This window comes from Ictidomys tridecemlineatus, chromosome 11 (assembly GCF_052094955.1).
Source record: "Ictidomys tridecemlineatus isolate mIctTri1 chromosome 11, mIctTri1.hap1, whole genome shotgun sequence".
NCBI lineage: Eukaryota > Metazoa > Chordata > Mammalia > Rodentia > Sciuridae > Ictidomys > Ictidomys tridecemlineatus.
The window spans coordinates 60,273,377-60,297,660 of NC_135487.1; the positions used below are offsets into that span (position 1 = coordinate 60,273,377).

The window sequence follows — 24,284 nt, forward strand, 5'->3', positions numbered from 1 at the left end:
AAATTGCTATGTTGCATTGTCTTGAGAATAGGTTCATGATGTTGTGCAGTTAGAATGGCTGCTTTCATTCGGGTCCGTTGGAGTTGGACTACTTCTTAAAGCCACTGAGCTTGTGCTGTGATAAAAGTTTGGGTGTTTTACTGTCTCATCACATGGTGGCTCACAAGGCCGCACAGGCTCAGGTTTTTACATCAGTTTCCCCTATGTTTGTGCAGACTGTGTCCTGTTCAAGCATGTTGGGGCCTGGGTGCCAAGTTGGAGCTAAGAACCGGCCTGCATTTCCTGGCTAAGCCTTGCACCTGGCATAGGGCTGCATCTTCACAGGGACACCTTTGCCTGATACTCATGAAGGTGTCCTGTGAGCTAGCAACTGTCCTCCTTTCACTTAGCCATTGGCCCTGAGGGGAGAAGTCTGAGGAAGTGGTGGGTATGTCTCCTGGGGATCCAAGCTCTGCTCCCTCACCAGGAATCTTGAAGATGAAGTCATTAGAGACAAAACAGCAAAAAACCAAAAAACTAAAGCCAACCCAAACAAACAAACAAAACCTTTAAAAGTAGCTAAAGAACTGCTTGGCATTTGCCAGCATTTTATATACCCAGGATGATTTTTCAGGTTCCATGAGCTATTCTTTACTTGGTGCAGAATTTATAGACACAACAACAATTCTGATTTCAGCCTGTAGGGCCCCTGGGTCACTCTTGCTACTAAACCAGAGTCCCACTTTCCCTAGGGAATTATCCTGGGGTTATTTTGGCTCTTGGCCTTGAGTCAGAGTTGCTGCCCCTCAAATTACAATCAAACAACTCCATTCCTATAACCATATTCCCAGGGGGCTCTGACCAGCCACTTCTATTTTCCAACCTGTTTGGTCAGTCAGTGCCCAGAGTAAAGCCCACTTGCAATTAGGATAGCATTTTCTAGAAGTCAGCAATAACGTGATTTGAAAGCCTTCTTTGGCATCTGATAGTTGTAGCTGAGATCTGCATGTACATTATTTTTTCGTTTTTGTTTTTTTCTTCATGTGAGCTGCAGATACCTTTTCTCTTGACTAGTGTGCCAAAACGGTAGTGCCAGCATTCCTGGTGTTGCCCTTCATTCTGAGATCTGTGACTTGGACCTTATCTGTGTTGGACTGAGTTTGATTTGTGCTCACCTGGACACCTGCGCAGACACAGTTGTCTGTATGTATTCACCCTTATGTTAATGTGGTAGGGGACCTAACAAAACATTGTATGGACTAGGTCTCCTAAACAAAAGAAATTTATTTCTTCCTGTTCTGAAGGCTCAGAGCTAAAGATGAAGGTGTGGGCAGGTTTGGTTTCTCCTGAGGCCTCTCTTCTTGGCCTGCCAACAACTGTGTTCTGTGTCCTCACATGGTCTTTCCTCTGTGCATATGGATTTTCCAGGGTCCCCTCTCCTTCGTATAAGGCCACTGCCTCTATTGGATTGGGGCCCCAAGTTTAAAACCTCAGTTAATTTTAATGAACTCTTTAAAGGCCTTGTCTCCAAAGACAGACACATTGGGGATTAGCTTCAATGAAGGAATTTGGGGGAGGGGACATGGTTCAGTCCATAACAACTTCTGCTTGCTGAGCTTGCTCACTTAAACACGTCCAGTAGGTATTAAAACAGCAGAAACACTTCTGTTACACCCTTTCTGACCATTTGGGCTCGTGCAGCCATGTTGAACAGTTTATTTCCACCCCCAGAAAAACACTCCATTTAGTAATAATTATACTTTGGATCCTGCCCCCTAGACAGCTTCCTAATTGTTATATCCAGAAACCTAAGCCTCATTTTTGGAAACTGCTCCCCTACGTTAAATGTAGTGAAATGCTTCCAGACAATCTCATTTTGTTGAAATTAAATTGGTGTTTTCTGGACCGCGTTTGTCCCATAAGCGGCATTCTCAAAGGGCTCGGCAGGCTGGTGCCCCAAGCCTGTGCTTTCAGTAATCATGTTGATTTTTAATCAAGAGCCTTCATTTGGCAGCTTCTCTTTTTTTTTGATTGCTTGAAAAATACTTTTTGATGGCTTGGAGTTTAGAGTCTCCGATGTTGGATCACAGAGAGGTTGAGGCTTTATTTTTTTTTTAGAAAAAGAACCCAACTGGTGCATAATATTAATGTGCAATTTTGGTAATGATGATAATGAAGACGATTTGATTATCAATCCCAAACCTCTAAATATTTAGGGACCATAAGGATATATTTCCACTTTAGCATACAATATTAAAGAAATTTCAGCAATTGATTTTTTTTTTTCCGTATGAGGATATTTTTCAGGTCACTTTGGAATGCAGGTACTTCATTAAAAACTTCATATTCTTTGAGGGTTAATCATGAAATGCCTCAGGGTTTTTTTGAGGAAGCTCTTCAGTCTAGTGAAATAAGGACCACCCTTTTCATCTATTTATACTACTTTGTGTGTGTGTGTGTGTGTGTGTGTGTGTGTGTGTATATATATATTACTCACTTGATAGTATTTGTGGGAATCAGTGACAGGTCTAAAGTATAGTAGGGAGACAGCTGAGGCTTATGTAATAAAGTCAACTTGTTCTGTGCTGGAAAGAGTTAAATTTGCTGCCTCTGTGTCAAAGGAATAACTGAATGAGTACATTGATGATTTCATTAATTCAGGCTGGCCTGTCTTTCCAAATAATTCAAATTAGTGATAATGGCAGAGACAATACTGCGTGTTTCCTTTTCTCTCTGGCACATAGCTGGAATTGCATAACCCGCTCTCCTGTGTTGTCAGGCAGGGCCAAGGGATTGAATTCTGATAAACTTCAAAACCTAAAAATCTACTGCATGACCCTCCACATCTTCTCTTTTCCCTTATCTTCCAATTGGATGCAGAAGGTGCAGTGGGAGAGCCGTAAGATGGAGGCATACTGGGTCCCTGAAAACCCTGCATAGAACAGAGGCTCTATCTACTTACAGAGGCTGTGATGTGACTTGAGTGAGAAATAAATATTTATTGAGTTTTAAGCCACCAAAACTTGGCTGGGAGGTTGTTCGAATGGGTTGTGTTGATTACGAAAATTTCATTATAGTTTCCCAGTATCATTATGCTGTAAAATGTGGAATCTGAAGACAAAGAATGCTACAACCACATCTAACTATGACAGGTTCTGTCCCATTCTAAAACACATTTCTTTTGTTCAACTTATTTCTAGTAGAATCACGAGGGTGTGCTCATTTACAGGCCAATTGAGCATTTGTCACATATACACATTGAAACAACCAACATGCTGGGCGCAGTGGTGCATGCCTTAATCCCATCAGTTTGGGAGGATGAGGCAAGAGGATGGCAAGTTTAGGGCCAGCGTAGGCAACTTAGTGAGATCCTGTTTCAAAATAAAATCAAAAGGGTTGGGGATGTAACTCAGTGGTAGAGCACCCTGGATTCCATACCCAGGACTGCAAAAGCAAACAAACATGCTCTCTTAGAGAGGCAAATAATGCCAGGTATCTATTCTGATGGAAATATGCCCAGCAGCCTGCTTTCCCCAGGCACCGCTCTGGAGATGAAGTCATCTACCTCTGGTGGCTGCCACCACCTGATGGATTAAAGAAAGGTAGGAACCAATTCAGACAGCTTCTCCTAGACTGAAAATCAGAGGCAGATTTTCAGAGGCAAATTTCATAAATTCCATGTATGACCTGTTTTGTTGTAGGTCCTAAGTGAAGGTGTACTGTTTATGATTATACTAATGGCATACCAGCCTCTCAGAATGTTTGGGGGAAAGATAATTCAATGTAATTGTAAGAAATCCTAGGATAAGCAGTGACCAAAGGCCATAGCAAATGAATTTATAAGGTTTTGTTTCTTTTTCCTTCTCTTATGAGTGTTTGTCAATTTTTAATGTAGATCCTTCCAGAGCTGTGAAGCCCAGGATGCCTGCCACTGACTCATCAGATGTGATGGATAATTTTAGATTAATTAAAATTAAATACAACCAAAGCTTTATTTTCTCAGGCACACTAGCCACGTTTCAAGTACACAACAGTCACATGTGGCTAGTGGCAGCCTTAATGACAGCACAGATACAGAACATTTCTGTTATTTCTGGAAGTTTTTAAGACAGCACTGGCCTAAAGAGCTGGTTTGGATATTTTCATCTTTTCATGATGCAAGCAAATTTCCAGAATTTCTCACTTCTCAGATTCTTACGAGCACTATGTCGTTTACTTAAAGCAGGTGAGATGTTGTTAAGATTGTTGCAATATAAATTCTGGAAAAGGTTTTGAAACAAATTATAAAAGGTTGATTTCTGAGTACTTTCAAATGGAAGTTGTGATAAATAGAAGCTACCAAGAGTTCACTGAGATTAAGATATGACAAATTTACCTCATTTCCTTCTGTGATTGGCCATAACAATGTAAGCATCAATAAAAGAAGGATTTTTTCCCCATGTTTTCTTCATTGCTGAGTCCTTATTATTTGCAGGGCAGGCATGCATTAGATCCTTAATAAATATTTTTTGAGTGACTATCAGAGAAATAAAGATGATGTGGTTAGTTTCAATTTTATCCAGTTAAAAGGGAAAAGCTCTCATGCTGTCCTTGAAGAAATGGCTGCTGAGTAAGAACAGTTGAGTGAGTTGCTGATTAATTAACCAACCATGAGAGGCAGCTAATGAAGAGAGCATGAGACTTGGAATCAGATATAGACTTCTCTTCAATTCTTGGCTTTCTCTTAACTTCTGTGATCCCAGGCAGTCATTTCACTTCTCTGAATCACCATTTCCTTCTCTTCAAATTGGATGCAACAGTATCTACCTCAAAAGGCACTTGTTTCAAGTATGGTGATGTGGAGGGCTAAGCAGGATGACTATGCAGAAAGAAGTCTGTAGAGTTCTGTGGTGTGGCTCTCCCCTCTGGCCTAGCCAATGTGTACATCACTGATGTCAACAATATAGTAGAAAGACTGACTTTGTGGATGACTCAAGTTGGAGGAAGAATCAGAATTCAGAAGGACCTCAGTAGACTTAAAAGATAGGCTAAATTGAATCCTTTGGTGTTTCCTAAGCAGAAATATGATGATTGCTTTTGATTTAAAAGAATTCATGACAGTAATGGACAGAGGACATATGGCTTAACCTTAGTGTACATTAAACTGAGATTGGAAAAAACATAGTGTCATTCACCCTGTGAATGTGTGGCTCCCAGAACGTAAGCTTCAGCAATGGGTATAATGCAATCCAGAGCTAACTACTGGAATTCATGGGAAGTCAAAATGATGATGGATAGGTCATTGATGGAGATTCTGAATTAGAGGATATCGGCATAGTTAGGCACAGGAGTTTTTAATGCCCTCTCCCACCCTAAGTGATCCTACTGTGCTGCTAAGTTTGAGAACTAGTGATGTAGGCTGAAGGAGGCCCTGCCTACTTTTGTTCACTTCATATTTGTGCAGTCTATAAGTGTTACTTGCATGGAAAAATGCATGCTGTCTAATTTCTGAATGCCCCACTCTAGGCTTGGGTTATATTTAGGAATCGTCAGGACAGTGTGGTTTGGCAACTATAATGTTTGAAGGGAAGAGTTCAAGAAAACAAAGAATTTTGTCTTGGAGGACAATAGAAAAAGGTACAGTCTTGATTATCTCTTGCTTGGTCTGTCTTAAGGAGCCAGATTCAGTTCTTCTCTCTGGCTTTCCCAGGGTAGAAAGGGATCTGTGCAGCAGAAGCCTCAGAAGTGGATGTGGGGAAGTCCTTGGGGCAATAGGGCTTTCTAGTGGGATTGCCAGGCCCTGGGAGTTTACAGAATCCCACAGACTTACACATTCAAAGGGACTTTAAATTTCTTCTCCTGACTTAGCCACTATGGTCTCATGGATGTTATTTGAGACCTCCAAACACCATCTCAGGATCTTCAAGTTGTTCGGTTGTCTCAGGCCTTTGTAGTCGCTGCCCTTCCTGGTCCAAACACTTTTTTCCTCCAGATATCTGCTGAATTGACCCCCACCTCCTTCTGGTTTTTGCTCATATTATAATCTCTCCCTCAATTCCTAGCCTCACCTTTCTTATTCATTTTTCTCCATCATCATCTGAAATTACACACATACATGCATGTGCGCACATGCACACACCCACACACCCACACCCACACACAAATATGCATTAACTTGCATGTCTTCCACTAATAGATTCAAGCCACACATGGGCCAGCACTTTTATCTGATTTGCAGCCATTGAATGAAATCCAATGTGTAAAGGAAATCCAGAACTTTACTGCAGTGTAATTTGTTTCTTCTGAGCTGCTTTGTGTACAGTAAAGGTCAATAATGCACAGGAAAGCTGGGTTTAATTTCTTTGATGTGTAAAAATTAGTGCTTCGTCATCAATTACAGTTTCAGGAGGACAAATCACTGGCACATTAAGTTGTTCCTGCTACATAAATTACAAATCTTGTTAGGAAAAAAAATATTGGCATCATCCTTTGTTATTTTAGAAATGCCAGCTCTGATAAACAGTCAGCCTTGGGCATATATTAAAATCCTTGAATTGTACTAAAATAAATTTAGCCTTTTAAGATAACACCTCATTTTAATTTCATACATGATTAAATCCATCAATTCAAAGGTCTTTTAAGATATAAGTTTTGAAATCATAATAGTACCCTTTAACTCCCTGTGGGAAAATTTTAAAACCTCTCTCTACTTCTTTAATAACAATCTTTATTGACAGAAATGTTTAAGAAATCCTCAGCTACTTTGTTTTGTGTTCCTGTGTGTTTTTCTCCAGAAGAAGAGGAAATTAAATTGTGATCCTAAATCCCTTTCATTTTTAGAAGTAGGTTTTTCTTTTTAATCGTAGTCCAGAAGGAGGGTGAAGAAGCTTTGTGAATCAAATATTTTCTCTCTTACATGATGGGGAGTCTAAATTATTGTTCCAATCCAGAAATATCTTTATTCCTACATCTGGCAGAACTTGGGAGTTTTGGAGTTTTTCAGGTGGAGAAATAGAACTTCTTCTATATCCAGGGTGACTGCTCCTCAGATTCATTGTAACCTGTAACTTTGAAAAGATAAAACAGATGGGATCACCAAAGGTTGGGCTTGGATATGATTCACATGGTCCCTCCTCACCCAGGAGTCCACAGTGGACCGAGCAGCTAGCCCTGCAGCCTGTCTAGGAGGAGACAACCTCCTGCCGGTGTCAGAGACCGTGCAGGTTGGAATAGCTGTTCTTAGGTTCTAACCAAAATCTCCTGCTGAAGCTCAGTCAATAAATCTTTATATTGAGTACCTTCAGCACATCAGATTCTGTGCTGGGGGCCAGAGATACAGTGGTGAGGAAAGCAATATCTTCAATAAACACCTGACCGAAAGAACCAATGCAATATTGCATTACTATTTCTGGAGAAAGAAAAGCTGTTTACCATTCTGCAGAAAAATTTTATATATATGTATATGTAATTTTATATATGTATATTCCTATGTTTTCATATGTATCAGCATTTATCAAATATTTATCTTGTTCTTTCCCTGCTTCTTCCCTTTTTCTCTCTCTCCTTTCTTCTTCTTTTCCTTCTTCCGCCCATGGATCCATCCATTCCTGCATCTTAATCTTATTACCTAGGTAGTGTTATTTGTGGATGTATGGGTCAAGAGCAAAGTGTTTAGAGTTGAGCATACCTGTGTTTCAATCCCTTTCCTCTATCACTCCATAATAATATTGTTTTATTTGTTACTACTCTATTATCATTGTTGTTTTTATTTTTATTATAGACCACAATTCTGGTACCTATATTTATTAGTCACTTACCGTGTCAGGCATTAAGGGATTTGTATGTATTTTGTATTTAATCCACACAACAATCATTTGATGTAGGTAATATTTTATCCCCAATTTTGGCTAAGGAAACTGTGCCTTGAGATTTTATGGAAAATAGTTGCCAAGGTCACATCGTTAAGTAAGTAAAGGAACTTAGTGGCTAGCTTTGGGCTTAGAACACTCTGAGATTTGCTTCTTTCTCTGTAAAATGGAGATACTCATTCCAGCCTTGGGAATTGGCTGGAGGATTTGATGAGATAAAATAATTTGCATCTGCAGTTTGATTCCTGCTGCGCAACATGTGCTGATCGTGCTTCACTTCAGCTGAAAGTTTTAAGGAGGAATGATCTGCTCCCTCTCTTCTCTCTTATTTATTTTCTAGCCTTTCACTTAAGTTTGAGACTATTCTTTTCATTACTATAGAAAGTTAAGCAGAGCCAGAAGTATGGAGGACTCTTGAGATACTTTCAGGTTCCCATTGGTTCTGTGACCAAGATTAAGGGGGCACAGAGGTAGACCTCTGTGTTCCTAGATGTGAAATTTGGGCCAGGTGCTTTCTCAAGTCTGTATCTGCAGCACAGCAGGTGCTGATGGCCAAGAGATTCCTCCAGGCCAGCATTCCTCTGTGCACAGAAGTAAGCTCTTTTTGGATGCACTGAATGAGCTTCTCCAGTGATCAGGGCCCCTGAAGCATGAAAGGATTTGACCACATGCAACTAAGTGACATGCAGCAGCTGTGGGTTGGATATGGTGGACGTTTCATATGACATATGAAGTAGCATTCTTTATGAGTGTGCCAGTATCCATCTGTAACTGAATCTCTCCATGGTAGAAAATGGCCCGTGCATAGACTTGATCTCTAACCTAATTATAATTCAAGTCGGGATTGGAGAGTTGAATTTCTAGAGGACAGGAAAGTGGTTCTGAATCTTGCTCTGAATTTTTCAGTTGCTGCAGCATCCCAGCCCTGAGACATTCCTGCAATGCATGATTATTGTTACAGAGAAGGTACTTTATAATTTTAGTTTGTAAATGCCATTTTCGGTTAAGAATCCAAGCAAATGGCTAAGGTAGAAATGTTTTTCCTAATTATTTGCTTTTTTTGGTTGTAATTTTCTTTTATTTTTTGAGGGTTCTTAAATCAACATTTCACAAGATCTCATCTAATAATCTGATAAATTTCATCAGAAGTATGAAGCCAGAGTAAAACTTTCTAAAAAAAATTTCCTGCAACTGAATAGTCTGTTTATGGAGGATTTCTTAGAGAACAATTTCCCTAATTTTGCATGTTTTGTGAGACATTAGAGACAGAAAAATAAATTAGTTTTGAGGACCTGACTATTATATAAGGGAATGTCCCTTGTTCACAGTTATTCTTTCGAAAGCAAGCATTTTACACAGAGTAAAAGTCTTTCAGCAGTTTGAATCATCGTTTGTTTTTTTTTTCCACAAAAATCTCATGCCTGGATGCATGATTGGGTTTTGTATTACACTTAGCTATTATTGGAGTGTCTACCATCATACCAGATAATGGGACTACTCAGGTGTCACATTTCTTGTAATCTATTGATGTTAATCAGGTGATTATAGTTTCAGGAAAAGCACTGTGATAGTACATGTTGAGATGGCTTGATTCTGACTTGGAAGAAGGGGCAAGGATTTCCTCCTGAAAAGAGTGGGGTTTAAGCTAAGTTCTGAGGAAGCAGTGAGCAATAACCCCTAGGGTAGAAAAGGAATTTTGGATGAAAAGAATAGCTCATGAGGATACCTGGAATTGAAGTAAACCTTTATGTTATTGGGGTCTTCTTTGAGATGTTTATAAGAGCAAGAACTTCAGGTCATTCTTAATTGTGACATTGCAGATTTAAAAATGATATAAAAGCTTTCTGAGAAAACCATTCCAGCTTTGACAGATGCAAAGTCTGATTATGTCCAAAGTAGCACTTGTCACACAGGTAGTCCCTGTCCTTAAAAGCCCACCCAGTGACCAGACTGGTTTTGGTGCAATTGAGACAGACTGGAGTAGCCTCAATTAGGAAAGTTCAATGAATTTCCCTCGAAACCTTAAGACTATAGTCATAATGCATCAAAAAATTACAATTTTTTGTTTGTTTGTTTTGTTTTGACCAAAGAACCCCGGGCTTGGGAAAAGTCTAAAAGGCATGATTTTAGTTCCAACCACATGCCCTGTGCAATTATTTAATATGTTCTAGTGGAAGCTCTTATTGTCATATTGTACATCGTGATGGGTTTGGTTGTACTAAGGTTGGCTGCTGGAGATCAGCTACCTTAAAATGATGTGGAAAACAAATGTGGCTCTTACCCAGCTCGAGCCTGTACCTGGGTTTCATAGCTTCTCTTCCCCAGTGCTGGAATATGTCACTCAGGTCATTGTCCATCCATCATTCCAAGTCATAGTCCCTTGCCTAAGAGATTCTATAACCATAATCATTATTCTATTTTTTTAAAAAATTTTGATTTGTTATATATGAAAACAGAATGCATTACAATTCATATTACACATATAGAGCACAATTGTTCATATCTCTGGTTGTACACAAAGTTGAGTCACATCTTTCATGTCTTCTTACACATACTTAGGATAATGATGACCATCGCATTCCACCGTCTTCCCTACCCCTATTGCCCCTCCCTTCCCCTTCCTGCCCTTTTCCCCTTTGTCTTATCTAGAGTTCATTTAATCTCCCACCCCACCCCCACCTTCCACCCCCACATATTATGGATCAGCATCCTTAAATCAGAGAAATCATTTGGCATTTGTTTTTTTTGGAATTGGTTAATTCACTTAGAATTATATTCTCCAGCTTCATCTACTCACCTGCAAATGCCATGATTTTATTCTCTTTTAAAGCTGAATAATATTCCATTGTGTATATATACCACATTTTCTTTATCCATTCATCTACTAAAGGGCATCTAGGTTGGCTCCACAGTTTAGCTATTGTGAATTGTCCTGCTATAAACACTGATGTGGCTGTGTCCCTGTAGTGTGCTGTTTGTACTATTTTGCCTGCTTTCTCTCTTACTTGCATTTCATATATTCAGCAACTCAAATCAACAATGGATAAAAAGTCTGATGTACATGTCTTGTCACACTTGAATGTAAACTTTGTTAAGATCTGCTTTGTTTTTGTTTGTTCTCCAAATAAGTGATAGAGTTCTCATTTAATTTTACTTAAGTGCAAAGATCATTGTTAATTGTTATTAAAATAAAAGTACTTTTGACTCAAGAGTATCTTGGCTATTATTTCATATTCCCTGTAAAACTTTATTTATCCAGCCTTTGGTGTGAGCTTTGGTTGTGTTGAAGGAGTAAACTTGTTTTTTGGCTCTATAATGTGAGTGATGGAGGGGGAATGATTTCTCTGTTGCTGGGAGGCTATCTTCTTGAAGAGGAGATTCTAAAAATTTTTTTTTTATCCCAGTGTATGTGTTTTTTGCTTTGTTTTCTGCTTTTGGTTGTAGTGAAAACTCTATCTCTGTTAAAAATTAAACATTTGAAACGTGCTTTTGGAAGCATCCAGGCCAGGTCAGAGCTTACATAAATCCATGTTATTGTCTTGCAATTGTCAATGCAGTTAAGAACCTGTGCAATGGTCTTCTCCAGAATATTCCAACAACTTTCTGTCTTCCTGGCTCTACTAATTAATTCTTTTATTCTCTCCTGCTTTATTAATGCTGGTATGATTTTTTTCAAAAGAATTTTATCATGAAGACTTTTCTGGCTAAAACCTCTCTACCTTTATCATTGTCACTAGCAGCCGGAGTTTGTAAACCTGTGTCCATAAATAACAGACAAAAAAAAAATTGGTAAACTCTCTGTATGTAAAATTTTATGTGAAGAGGATCCAGAGTTAGAATCAGAGTCTCCAAGGCCTCCTGGACTTATTCCAGAATATGTTAACATTTTAGTGCAAAGCCGAGTTCTCCAGCCTCACAGTACCACCAGCCATTATCTGATGTTGACTGCACACTGACCACTGTTCAACCCTTCCTATTTTTTCTGCCTTTGAACCTGATGCTGATTCTTCTTGTAATATCCTTTCCTCATCCATGGCTTTGCCTGTAGAACTTCTATTTTACCTTCAAAATTTTACTCCAAGCCACCTTGTCTCGGAGATTTTACCTACTTTGTCAGAAATAAAAAAATAAAGTGTTGCTCTCTCTTCTTTTTGCTTTATTCAGGACACTCATTACATCTCTCCGCTAAGTATGAAAACAAGAAATGTATTTGTTGATCTTTATATCTGTAGTCCAGAGGATGGTGTTGGTCCAAAATAAATGTTCACTAAATATTTGTTGAACACACAGGAAAAAAGATAGAAGACACATGCTTCACTCAGATGGAGTTAAGGCAGACTTGGCCCGAATCAACATGGTGTTGTTGCAATGAGCATTTTGTGGAATCTGGACATCAGGTTGCCTGTGCCCTGGATGAAATATTTTGGTCCCCTCTATTAAATAATAGCACATCGATTCTCTGTTCAACACAAACAGATTATAACAAATACCTCTAAGTTTTATGAAACAAAAGATTTCTGGTGCTAGAGATTGATTTTGGTAGTTATAAGCTTCTCCGTAAATCTCTAAAGGGATGAAAGGCCTATGTGGATAGAAAGATTTCCCCTAAATCAGCCTGATAAAAAGTTCTGCATGACAAGATGACTTTGCCTCGTATTAAAATGCAGTTTTCTCACCAAGTGATTCAGGCAGGATGGTGAATCCCTTAAGAATAGAGAGATCTGGTTAGGCGTCCTAGTCCCCTGGAGATTTAGTTGATATTGAAGGCATCTGATGACAGCAGAAGACCCAGGAGTGGTTTATTTCAGGCTGTGTGGATGTCAACTTGGTGCTATAAGACAGGGCCCTGCCTGGGCAGATGGCTGTTTCCTGCCTGGTGGCTTGGGGATGCAGGCTGAGGAACGGCCAACACAGTGACACTTTTTAAACACTTTTCTGAAGCTCTTTTTTTTTTTGTTCTATTGAGAAATGGTACCCAACTGTCTATCCAAAGGCAAAGTCATCTTATTTCAAAGTATATTTGATGCAATCAAAATTCATTATGCTGGAAGACTTTAAAAGGCCTCTAACTTTCCTGAAATGGGATTTCATCTGATGTTTGAATCTTACGCCTGCCATCCAAAGAACGACTCCTCCTCAGACTCCATTTCTGTATATGGATGCCAGAAATTTCATAATTAGAACTTTGTTACTTTAGCTTCAGGCTTGGTCCCCTGTGAAGAGCGCATTATGCTTTTTAAGTGGTATGTGTATTAGTCTGAAAGACTCTATAAGTTCCTTTACTGAGATTAGCCATTGATGGGTGCAAGAAAGAGACCTAGTACAGAAGTGGGGGTGGGGGAGAGGACCATTAAAGAAGGAAAGAAACCCCGCCCTATCCTCAAGTAGCATTTAAGGCCACCCTAAGCAGCATTTGGCTATGTCACTGTTTGTTCTGAAGGCAGTTTCTAACCTGCCATATGCTTCACTGGATTTAGAGAGCCTAGTTAATGTTCTCTCATTTTGTAAGGAAATAATATCACTTAGATAATAGCTTGTGGAAAAGTAGGGGAAATAGTCTGTTAACAAGTTGCATGTGTCTACGAATTGCACAATGGAGAGGAAATGATGACAAATTGGGATGAGAGGACAGTGAGTTTTGTATGGGAGCAGGCAAGATTTAAGATCCGATAGCAGCCATTTTATTAAGAGCCAACTTGCTCATCCTTACCCATCCTAGGCTGGGGACTGTGTTTACCCATCTTAAGGCCCCATTATTACTTACTTGTCTCATTCTACCCTACTCTACCCACCCTTATACACCCCCTCACCAAGAATCTCACCAAGTGGTTTCCTTTAACGTTTTTCTTGTATTTAATCCTCATGAAGGTTAATAAAGTCCTCTCTCTCTATGTGTTATGAAAGTATAACTGATGACTTTATTGGTGCAAATATATTATGGCCGCTTTGACATTTATGTTTTCAGGCCCTGATAGATGAATGATTCCAATGAAAGTAAATCAATTGCACCCAGACTGTGGGTATAAAACACCACGTTCAGGGTTTTTCTTCTTGTCTGGCAGATAGTGGAGGGTGTGAAATATTGAAATTTGACTTAATGCTGTGTGTTTCTTCTGAAAAAAGGAATTTACTTTGTCTCCTAGAATACTTCTATGACCAGTGTTTGGACTGGCATTTCCTGCCAACCCAGGAATGGGGGTAAACAGGCTCCATAAGAAAGGAGCCTGTTTACTCTCCAGGGGGACCTCTGTGGCTTCTTGTGGTCTAGTTGGAATGACTTCTTTTTTCTTATAGAGTGGGTTGCATTGTATCATAAATGATTTTACAGATATACTTGTTAGGAAAATTGTTGGGGATGGTGAATTGAATTTTACTGCATTCTCAACAATTGGAAAACCCAGAGAATGATTCTAGTTCTTAGACACTAGGTAGGGTTTCACTGACATTTCTGATAAAAAGATAAATCATTTTTTTTCCATTGCTGGGGATCAAACCCAGAGCTTTGCACATGCTAGGCAAGAGCCCTACCACGAAACCACATCTCAGCCCTGAGAAATATTTCTCGATCATGCAGACATACAGGTATTTGTTGTTGCTGCTGACTTTTTTTTTTCCCTTCAAAAATGATTCAGGAGCACAATGGAAGTCAAAGCCTGATACAACTGTAAATATCAACTGATGGTTCAGACTGACAGGTGAACCCAGGGACTTTATCCCTACTTTTAAAAATTCCGTGTCCTGGAAGGCCCTTCTTTATGTGCCTTCCACGTCTGCATTCAGGATGCTATGGCCCTGATGAATCAAAATGGACTTTGGAGGTAAACAAGACCCATGGTGGTGGTTCCATGGCTGAATGTCAGCCTTCCCTCAACCATTCTGGAAGAATTCATTAAATCTTCATTTGGGAAGTCTGAGAGCTTCAAGATCAATTTCTCTTGTGGCAGTTATCACATTGTATTAAAGTTATTTGTTTGTCCTCCTTATTTTCCCTCTAGACAGTGAAGTGCTTGAGGGTAGAGACTGTATTCACCCATCTTTGTATCTTTATCACCGACCTGGGGTCCAGGACAGACAGCATGCAGGTAAATATTTGCAAAAATTAATTAAAACTATAGAGGATATTTATGATTTTTATTCAAAGATAATGCAAGTATGTCAGTGTATCATGCACATATTTAAATTCCACTAGTGGAATAGATCGTAGCAGCAGTTGAGTCTGCCACCCTAGCATTGATTGGGTATATATCTTATATTTTAAAAATCCCTAGGGAAAATTCCAAAACCTCCTTGTTGCTCTTTTTAAATGTTCAGTGACAGTAATAATCAGCAGGTACTAACTCAATAGGATGTTTCTACTATTATTTGCTCTCAAGAGACCATATATTATAGTACACATCCAAAGTGTTGCAAGAGATTTAAAGCTATGACTATATGGAAAACTTGGAAAATATTGTGCTGAGCTTCTTTTGAGAGGGATGTGCTTTCTAAAATCTGTTTGGTGGGAAGGAAAAAAAAAACACAAAACCTAAAACCTGCAAGTACTCATTTGTGGAACATTTAATTTCATTACTTTGTTAACAAAGTGTGTATCTGGAGGTAAACACCAATCAGCTGCAATTATGCCTCAGGCCCAAGAGAATTGAGGTTAGGATGTCAAGGCAGAAAGATGTCTATTGTAGCAAAATACATTTGCTCTAGACGAGGATTGATTTTCCTATTGAAATGTGGAAATGGACCATTTTATAGAGCTTTGTCTACCACTTAGGAATTTTTAAGAACATTATGGTTCAGGGGTGCCAAATTTTAAGCAAAGCCCTGTGGTTTCAGTAATACTATAAATAAAATCATGACACCTCTAAGAACAATCTCTCTCTTTACAATGTAACTTTCTCTCATATATACATTCTCATATTATAGGTCTTCTGTCTTTCATTAATCTAAATTTATGGCACAAATATGATTCTTTTCCCCAAACATTTGTATTAATTAGGTTAATTTATAGGTGACCCAGTAACCTTAGAAAGAAAGGTCATTTTGAGGTGGAACTTTGTGAAGCCCTCTTTCAGATTCATTTTTGGTCTACTTCACGTCTGACAATCTACCACATTTTCTGATCTACTCTGTTCTCTGGGTCAAACCACAGCAGCACATTTTAAAACTCAGTAGGAAGTGGGTCTCAGAGCTCTGGAGGTACTATTATGTCAGTCTTATAAATTATTTTTTAATTATCTATTCCTCAGATATCCCATTGGTTTCCTTTTAAGAAAAATGTTATCTCTATAAATGAAAGGTGCTTTCTCCTGTCAAGAAACATTAAATGTCTAACCTTTTTTATTTCAGCTGAAAGTAGATTTTGATTCAAATTATTTGCCCATGTCTAAGTTTGAAGCAACATAAACAGTAGTTTCTGCTCAGAGGGGTTCATGCCAGTCAAGATAAAACCCCTATGCATTGATGATCATCTTTAGATGATAAATGTTGATAGATACCTGAACAGATACAAAGGCAGGATGGGGAAGGGAGCCATCCTCTGTCAGGCTTTATCAAATTCAAATTACATTCACCAGGTTAATGCTCACTGCACCTGCTCTGGTTTCATTGAGTGCTGAGAGGCTAAATATACACAGACAATGTCCAGACCACGTATAAGAATAGAATCCTGACCCACAACCTTCAGCATCCTGTCTAGGACTTCAGCCCCATATCCACAGTCAACAGTCCAGGAAGCTAGCTTGCTATATAAGTTATTCTTTAGGAATTCAGACTGCCATCTCTAGTAGCAATCCTGGTGGCTATACAATAACTTCTGTAATGATTGGTCCCAAATGGCCAGAATTTGATTAACAACTGGCAATTTCTGTCTCCACATTCAGCTTTAGGACCAGCTAGAGAAAGCCTAACCCATCACACAGGATGCCCCTCTGCCCATCTACAGCTTCCCTTTTTCTGCAGCCTATCAGGGTAAAGTTTTCCAACTTCCCTGGCTAGCTCCCTGGCTTGCAAGCTCTGAATAACTAGCCTTTGCTTATTCTCATTTGGTTGGTTTTCATTTATTTCCATAGGGCTTTGTTGGGCAGGCAACAATATTTTCCGGGAGCACTTTTTAATTGTGTGGTTTCTGTAAGTGGACAGTTTCATATATTGTTGTTCCTTTGGGTACATTAGCATTTCCTAACTCTGGAGGGGAGCTTTGGCTGGCATGAGAGAGATGCACCAGGGGCCTCCATTTGCCATTCCCAGTGTGGAAAGTTCTGAGAGGAGAAGTGAATTACTAAATGTCAATGCGTGCATTAGGCATTACTGTCTGACCCTGAACCCATTCTCATGCTACTGAGTAGGGAGGAACACAGGGGCCTTTTTGTAACAGAAATCAATGGCCAATGGCTTCCCCCCACCTTCCCTTTTAAAAAATGTAATAGTATAAAGGAAAACCTTTTCAAACATTATTCTCAAAAGATTTGGAAATTGGAGATCTGAGCTTAGCAGGTCATCAAAAGGCTAGGGCATGCTTACATATGAATTAGCTTAGAAGTTCCAACTATCCCATACCTTTGCTTATATGGATAATAGGGGCAGGTAAAACAGGAGAAACAAAGCCAATTGTTCTTTTATCTTTTTCTAATCAAAATTCAATGACATTTCAGCAATGACTTCTCCCAAACCTTAAAGAGTACGCATAAATGTTAAGATGAGAAGTTGGACCAAGTGCCTAAAAACAGTTTGAAATCAAATTGCACCTTATTTTAGTATATTTGGTTTTTTCTGCATTGAGTTTATTATCCATATTCACTCTGTAACTTTTATACTTAAGAACTGCAATTATGGAGCTTTAATATGACAAAAGAAAAGAAGGAAGCGGAAGTATTTAAACATCGTTCATAAGCAAAGATCTACATTGTTTTTGAATTATCTTTTATTTTATCAGTTGAGCCTTTAGGATCTTCTGGCGATATACTAGGGTTCAAGTATTTTTTTCAAATTAATTTAATTTTATGTAAGATTAGGTGAACCTACTGAATTGAATCAATTTATGGAAAAAGTGTGTGATAAGCATTATTAAATTTCACAATGTGATATTTGGTTTGCATTTATTTAGACTTTAATTTGTGAAATACAGACTCCTAATAGTAACTGATGTCTTTTCCTCTTCTCTGATCAAAAGAAATATATTAGAAGGTCTCAGAATCAGTCTGTCAATTGGCAAACATTTCAGGAATTTTAAGAATTGTAACAACCACAGAAATAAATACTTGTTAAGTGCTCATCAAGTGTGAGCCACTGTTCTTAATGCCCTAAGTGGTAGTGCATTTGTGAAGAGCTCTGTAATAATTCCTTCCCATCTCTATGCATACACATTTGCAATGTAAATTTACTGTATGCCTCTCCCTCTTCATGAGGGAAATCTGTTTGCCCCTTCTTTGAGTCTGGACTGGCCTTGTGACATTCTTTGACCCATAGACTGTAGTGAACCTGACATTTTGCAGCTTGCAAGACAAAGCCTCAAGAGACCTTGCCACTTCTCTCTCTCCCTCTCGGAACACAGATCTGGAATGAAAGACCATGTGCAAATGGAGGCCCAGCTAAGAGATGGCACCAAGCTATGCAAGAGAGGCCCTCTTGAACAACCCAGGTCCAGCTGAGCTACCAGATGGCTGTGGGCAAGGAAGAGCTTAAATTGCTTTCCACAGAATTAGGAGTTAAGAAAACGGTTGCTTTTTAATTTAAATTTTTATTGTTATTTTATTTTTACACTCTGGTAAAATATACAGAATGTGAAATTTACCACGTTAATCATTTTAAGTGTATAATTCAGTAGTGTTAAGTACCTTCACATGGCAGTGCAACCAATCTCCAAAGCCTTTTCATCTTGTAAAATTGAAAACCTAGCTGTTAAATAACTCCCAACTTCTCCCTCCTGCTACTCTCTGGCTACAACCAGTCTACTTTCTGAATTTGACTACCAAAAAAAGATGTCCTATATGAGGGAAATCATGCTAGAATCATGTTATTTGAGTGACTTCCTTATTTCACTTAGTTTAATGTTCCTTAATATTCATCCATGTTGTAGTATGTATCAGAATTTCCTTCATTTTTAAGGTGGCATAACATTCCGTTGTATATATATATCGCTTTTTGGCTTTTCCTTCATCTGTCAAAGGACATTTGGGTTGCTTCCACCCAAATGGTCATTGAATATAAAACTGCTATCAACATGGGTATACAAATATTTCTTTAAGACCCGCTTTCAATTCTTTTGGATAGATTACATGGAAGTTCAAATGATGGATCGATCATATAGACATTCTATTTTTAATTTTTTGACAGTGTTGTTTTAAGCTATTAACACTCAGGCTGGTTTGTTGTGTGTGATAGCTGAGACATCTGATAGAATCTTGACAATGCTTATAGGTTGACACTCTCATCATTCCCATTTTACAAGGGAATACTCAACTTATCCAAGCTTCTATGCTTTATATAGAATAGGGCCAGGCTTTGATGCCATTAAGTCTGGTTCAAGAACCCAATTCTTTAGCACCCTGTAAAACTTTACAAAAAAGCATCAGCATTGCTTAACCTATAGTGATCTACACTGCACAGAGAGAAGCATTAGCAACTGGAAATATTGAGAAGATGCCTGTCTGTGACTAATGTGGTTCAAGGAAGCACCTTATCTCTCCTATGTGGACTTGAGTTCATTTCTGTGTTGTCAGCAGTTTTACCCCGCTGTAGGTAGGAATGGTACTGTGTGATCTTCCAGGAGATCCATTTACCCCACCTCCAGGGTTGCCGGGTATAGTCGAGCAATTTGTACCTGAACCAAGTCCTTTGCTGGAGGGAGCATAATTCTGAATCTCAGCCCACATTCCACTCTGATAGGACCAAACCTGTGGTCTAGCCATAGGAGTGTAAAGGGCTCTTTTTCTGATTGGGCTTCTACAGTTTGTGTAGTTCATCTGACCAAATGAGCTCCTTTCTCTATGTTTCTACTCTCCTGCTTCACGTCTCTCTTGCTCAGGATAACTGGGCTGTATTTGGACATGAATAAATCGCTTCACAACTTCTTCTCCTCTCTGTTAACAAGTCCCTGTTTTCCAGTGCAGGGAAACTTGTCCCCCTCCATCATGAGGAGTGTCTGCCATATTGGATCAGACAATCAAGTCTCAACAGGATTGGAAAACTACCTACTGCCCAATCAATACATGTTTGCTGCTGCCACACTCATCCTTCCTGGTTCTTTCCCTCCCTCACTCCCTCCCTATTCCTCTCCATTAATAATATTAATACTGCACCTAATATTAATACTATACAACTAAAACCCCTCCTACTACTTCCTATAATATGAACATTGGATGAGGCCAGTTACAAACAGTGGTATCCAATATAATGAAAGTTAAGAGAGTTATAAATAAAGATCTGCTTTGAGTCCAAATATTCACCTGCATAAGTATAAAATACATGATAGGGGGATTAACAGCCTCTTTAAGACTTATAAGTTTTAGTTAAGAGTAATTTAACATGCATTGGTCAAATAAAGCACATGAGCCTGCCAAAAAAATCAAAGTGGCGAAGGACATCCACCAACCAGAGGACCAAGGTAAAGTGTGGGTGCATAGTGCTTCCATAGGAGAGTGAAGAATTGTGACCTGTAGTTCAGTCTATCTCATGGGATATGCACTGCTATGGTTGACCAGTTATTTAAGGTGTTTATCCCTTTTACATGGGCAGTGCCTCTGCTTAATCAGTAAGACCAGGGTAGAGACTTTGTTAAATATTTTATGTTGTTTCTGCTGCCAAGCAGTGTGCGGAGAGCTCCATCTACGGTGTAGCATTTGCTTATAACAACAACCATATTCAGTGTGCATTTTCAGTGGGGTAACATTGCCCTTGAGGTAAAAAATTACTCCTCAGAGCAAACGAGTGTACTTTTTAATGTATAAAGCACAGATAAAAATATAGTATGTCAACAGGTCACTGCTTTATCAGTAGCATTAAAATTTAATGAGGGGGCAATTAAAAATATGTCTAAAAGAGCTCCTTAGGGGGTAATAAGCAGCCCAAGAAGAAATGCCATTCAATATTGTTATTTTTATCAAATGGATGTGAAAATGTAGACTGAGAGGTTAAATAATTTGTCCAAGAACATAAAACGATCAGAGGGGAAGGCTCTAACTCCAGTGTGCTTCTGTGTGATGCCAAAGCCTGTGTTTTTATCCACGGCATCACATTCCCTCCTGGGTGCTTGCGGCTCCTTCTGCTCTCCAATCTTCTCTGTCTCTCCAGGTGGTTTTCTGCTTTTTTTTCCTCCTAGATTCCTCTGCACCCTCCCCTAGCAATGGACTGGGTCCTTCTAAATGACTGTTTCATAGTGTAGGTTCTGAGACTATGTTTTGGCTTCATTTTCAGCTGAGGAAAATGAAGGAATGTTCCTATTACGGTTTAGATATGAGGTATCCTCATAAGGTTCATGTGTGAGCCAATACTAGAACATTCAGAGGTGAAATGATTGGGTTACGAGAACCTTAACTGGGTGGTAACTGTAGGCAGGTAGGCTCAGACTGGAGCAGGTGATTGTGCCTTTGGGGTATATATTTTGTGGCTGGTGAAAGGTGTCTCTCTGCTTCATTGTGGTCATGTTCCTAGCTGGTTTCCTCCACCACACTCTTCTGTCATGATATTCTTTCTCACCTCAGGCCAAGAACTATGGAGTTGGACATTTATGGACCGAGACCTCTGACATATTGAGCCCCAATTAAACTTTTCCTTCTTTAAAAATTGTTCTTGACTGGTCTTTTGGTCACAGCAGAGAAATAGTTAACTAAATCAGCTCCCAGGGAAAGTTTTGCTCCTTAGCATAGGTGAGGCCCTGGATTCAATCCCCAGCACCAAGAAAAGAAAATTTCTGCTCTTAGGTTGGAGGAATTAGTGTTTGCATTTTAATGCCCATACAGAGGAATTATCAAAGAACTGTGCTCTCCCATTGGGATTTCAGGATCTGTCTTTTCCAGCTGGAAGCAGTTTGGTATGGTGTGCTTTGTACACCCATGAAAAATCATAGCAAGAAGGCAGATTCCTATCTGTACTGAAGCCCTATGTACTCCCGTATCTGACCTCTTTTCTAGAATCCCCTGCTGTTACTCTATAAACTGGGCTCTACACCTGAGTTTCTCTGTATAGCAATTCCAAGAAAATTCAATCTTCAAAACACATTTTGTAGTAAACAGAGGCAGCCATGAGAAACACTGCTGTTGCTTTTAAAGGTTATTGTTTGAAAGGACTGAATAGTCCTTCTCAGCTTCTTAACTAGGTTTTCTAGGACCAATTTATCAGGAAGGAATGAATTCCTTTCTCTTCTTCCCACAGGGCCTGTGGAAGATGAAGGATATGCATAATAGTAAATCAATCAAATTTACATTGAAAGGCATCCTTCCAAAGATAGCCTGAAGGTCTCTATGCAGGCAGTCAGATTTGATGTCTCCCACCACCCAAATACAGCTGCTCCATCCAGAGAGATTGGGCTTCAGCTTCTTCACAGAGATGCAGTTGCTTAAACCCCAGTTAGCAGGGTCCGGCACTTGGGCATTTCCTTGCAGTGTGCCAGGAGTCAGTCACTCTGCTGATGGTTTTTGGCTTTCAAGGGAAAAGCAAAAGCTGTTTGGAGCTATTGTTCAAAGGGGAAAAAGATTATCTCACCAATACCATTGCCCAGATGTATATAGGTGAGTGTCAAGTGATAAAGCCGGCCTGCATTGGATTCATTAAAAGCACTATAAGTAAGTAGGTATCTTTTATTGAATATACTGGATAAATTCCTGTGCCTCAGCTTCCCCAAGTTGAAAATGGGGATTGTGTGAATACCTACCTGTATAAATTTGCAAGGCCTGTTGTGACAAAGTACGGCAAATGGGTGACTGAATAAGAAATTCACCGTGTTACAGTTCTGGAGGTGAGAAGTCTGAGTGTTGGCAGGGCTGGTGTCTTCTGTGGACTTCTGGTTTGCTGGCAATCTTTGAGGTCCTTCTCTCTGCAGGACCTCATGGTATTCTCCCAGTGTACCAGTCTGTGTCCTGATTTCCCCCATTTTATACGAAAATCAGTTGTATTGGATTAGGGATCCATTCTAGTCCAGTATGACCTCATTTCGAGTTAACTAGTGACATCTGTAATGCCCTAATCTCCAAACGGTCACATTCTGAGGTGCTTGGATTTAGAATTTCAACATTTGAATTTTGAGAGAGAACAGTTCAATCGGTGGCACCACCTCATAGGGTGAGGTTTGGATTACATGAGTATAATAAGCACTGTGTGAATTTGCCGCAGGTACTGTTGGTGAGGAGAAACCTTAAAGGACAACAATGTCCATGATGATCCTTGCTACTTGAGGACTACTGTCAGCCACTGGGTCAACCTTCCCTCCTTCTAACCCTCATAGGAACCTTCAAAGGACATTCTTTTTCTGATTATCCACAGCTTACAGATTTCTCAACTGATAATTAGAGAGGTGGGATGATTTAGGCTTCTCTATTTCTTTGTGATCGTAAACAAGACTGTAATCCCAACCTGTGAAACTCTTTGAATGATGGCAGAGAATTTCACAAATTCATAACTATCCACTTTGGCTTTTGTATGTAAATGCGATTTTCTGAATAATGTATTGAGTTTGTATAATCAAGGTTCTACCGTAATTTTTAGATAGGAAGCTCAGTTGTTGCATTAAAAACTGTTAATTAAACAGACATAAAGTCGTCACTTTGATCTAGTAAGTAATGTATTTAAAATAGTGGCAAGTTCCTGATTCAGTTAACGTTCAGTAAACAAGAGTCCCCAAGCCCTTGTTAAGAATGCCCAGACTAATAAAAGCTGGCTCCTGCCTTCAGAGAACTCCTAGGTTAGTTTCAAGAGTGCCTTGAGAGGAAGGGCCCAGAGCCAGGCAAGCATCCCTGAGAGTCATGGAAGCAAATAGTCAAGTTAATGGTATCTGGGAGGGATGCAGAGGCTCACATGGAGTCAATGAACCACTTCAGACATTCTTATTTTAAGGAGGATCTTATTTGTAGTGCAGCAGAAGAAGAGAGGGCCTATTTGGGCTCATTAAAGGAACTATTCAACAAAGCTGAAAGGTTTACCAGGCGCATGATGCTCACCTGTAATCCCAGCGACTCAGGAGGCTGAGGCAGGAGAATCGAGAGTTCATACCCAGCCTCAGCAAAAGCAAGGTGCTAAGCAACTCAGTGAGAACCTGTCTTTAAATAAAATACCAAACAGGACTGGGGATGTGGTTCAGTGGTTTAGTGCCCCCAAGTTTAATCCCAAGTACCCCCACCAAAAGAATCTGAAAGGTTTAAGGTATACTTAAGAGTATCCACCCGTGACTGCTTTTCCAGAAATATGGTGGAAGCTAAATGTGTGTCATAGGCTAAGAATTCATAAGGTAATGTCTGTAAATGGAAAAAAGAAAAC

The 24,284-nt window shown here is 39.4% G+C and overlaps 1 protein-coding gene across 2 annotated transcripts in view; it reads left to right on the forward strand.

The window, feature by feature from the left end:
- St6galnac3 (ST6 N-acetylgalactosaminide alpha-2,6-sialyltransferase 3) overlaps window positions 1–24,284 on the forward strand; it is a 508,389-nt gene that overhangs the window by 120,951 nt on the left and 363,154 nt on the right. The window contains exon 2 of one of the 2 annotated variants that reach the window (XM_040288879.2): window positions 14,822–14,908. The exons of the other annotated variant lie outside the window; for it this stretch is intronic. Coding sequence (XP_040144813.1) covers window positions 14,822–14,908 — 87 coding nt within the window. The remainder of the gene's footprint in view (window positions 1–14,821; window positions 14,909–24,284) is intronic. 2 annotated transcript variants of the gene reach the window in all.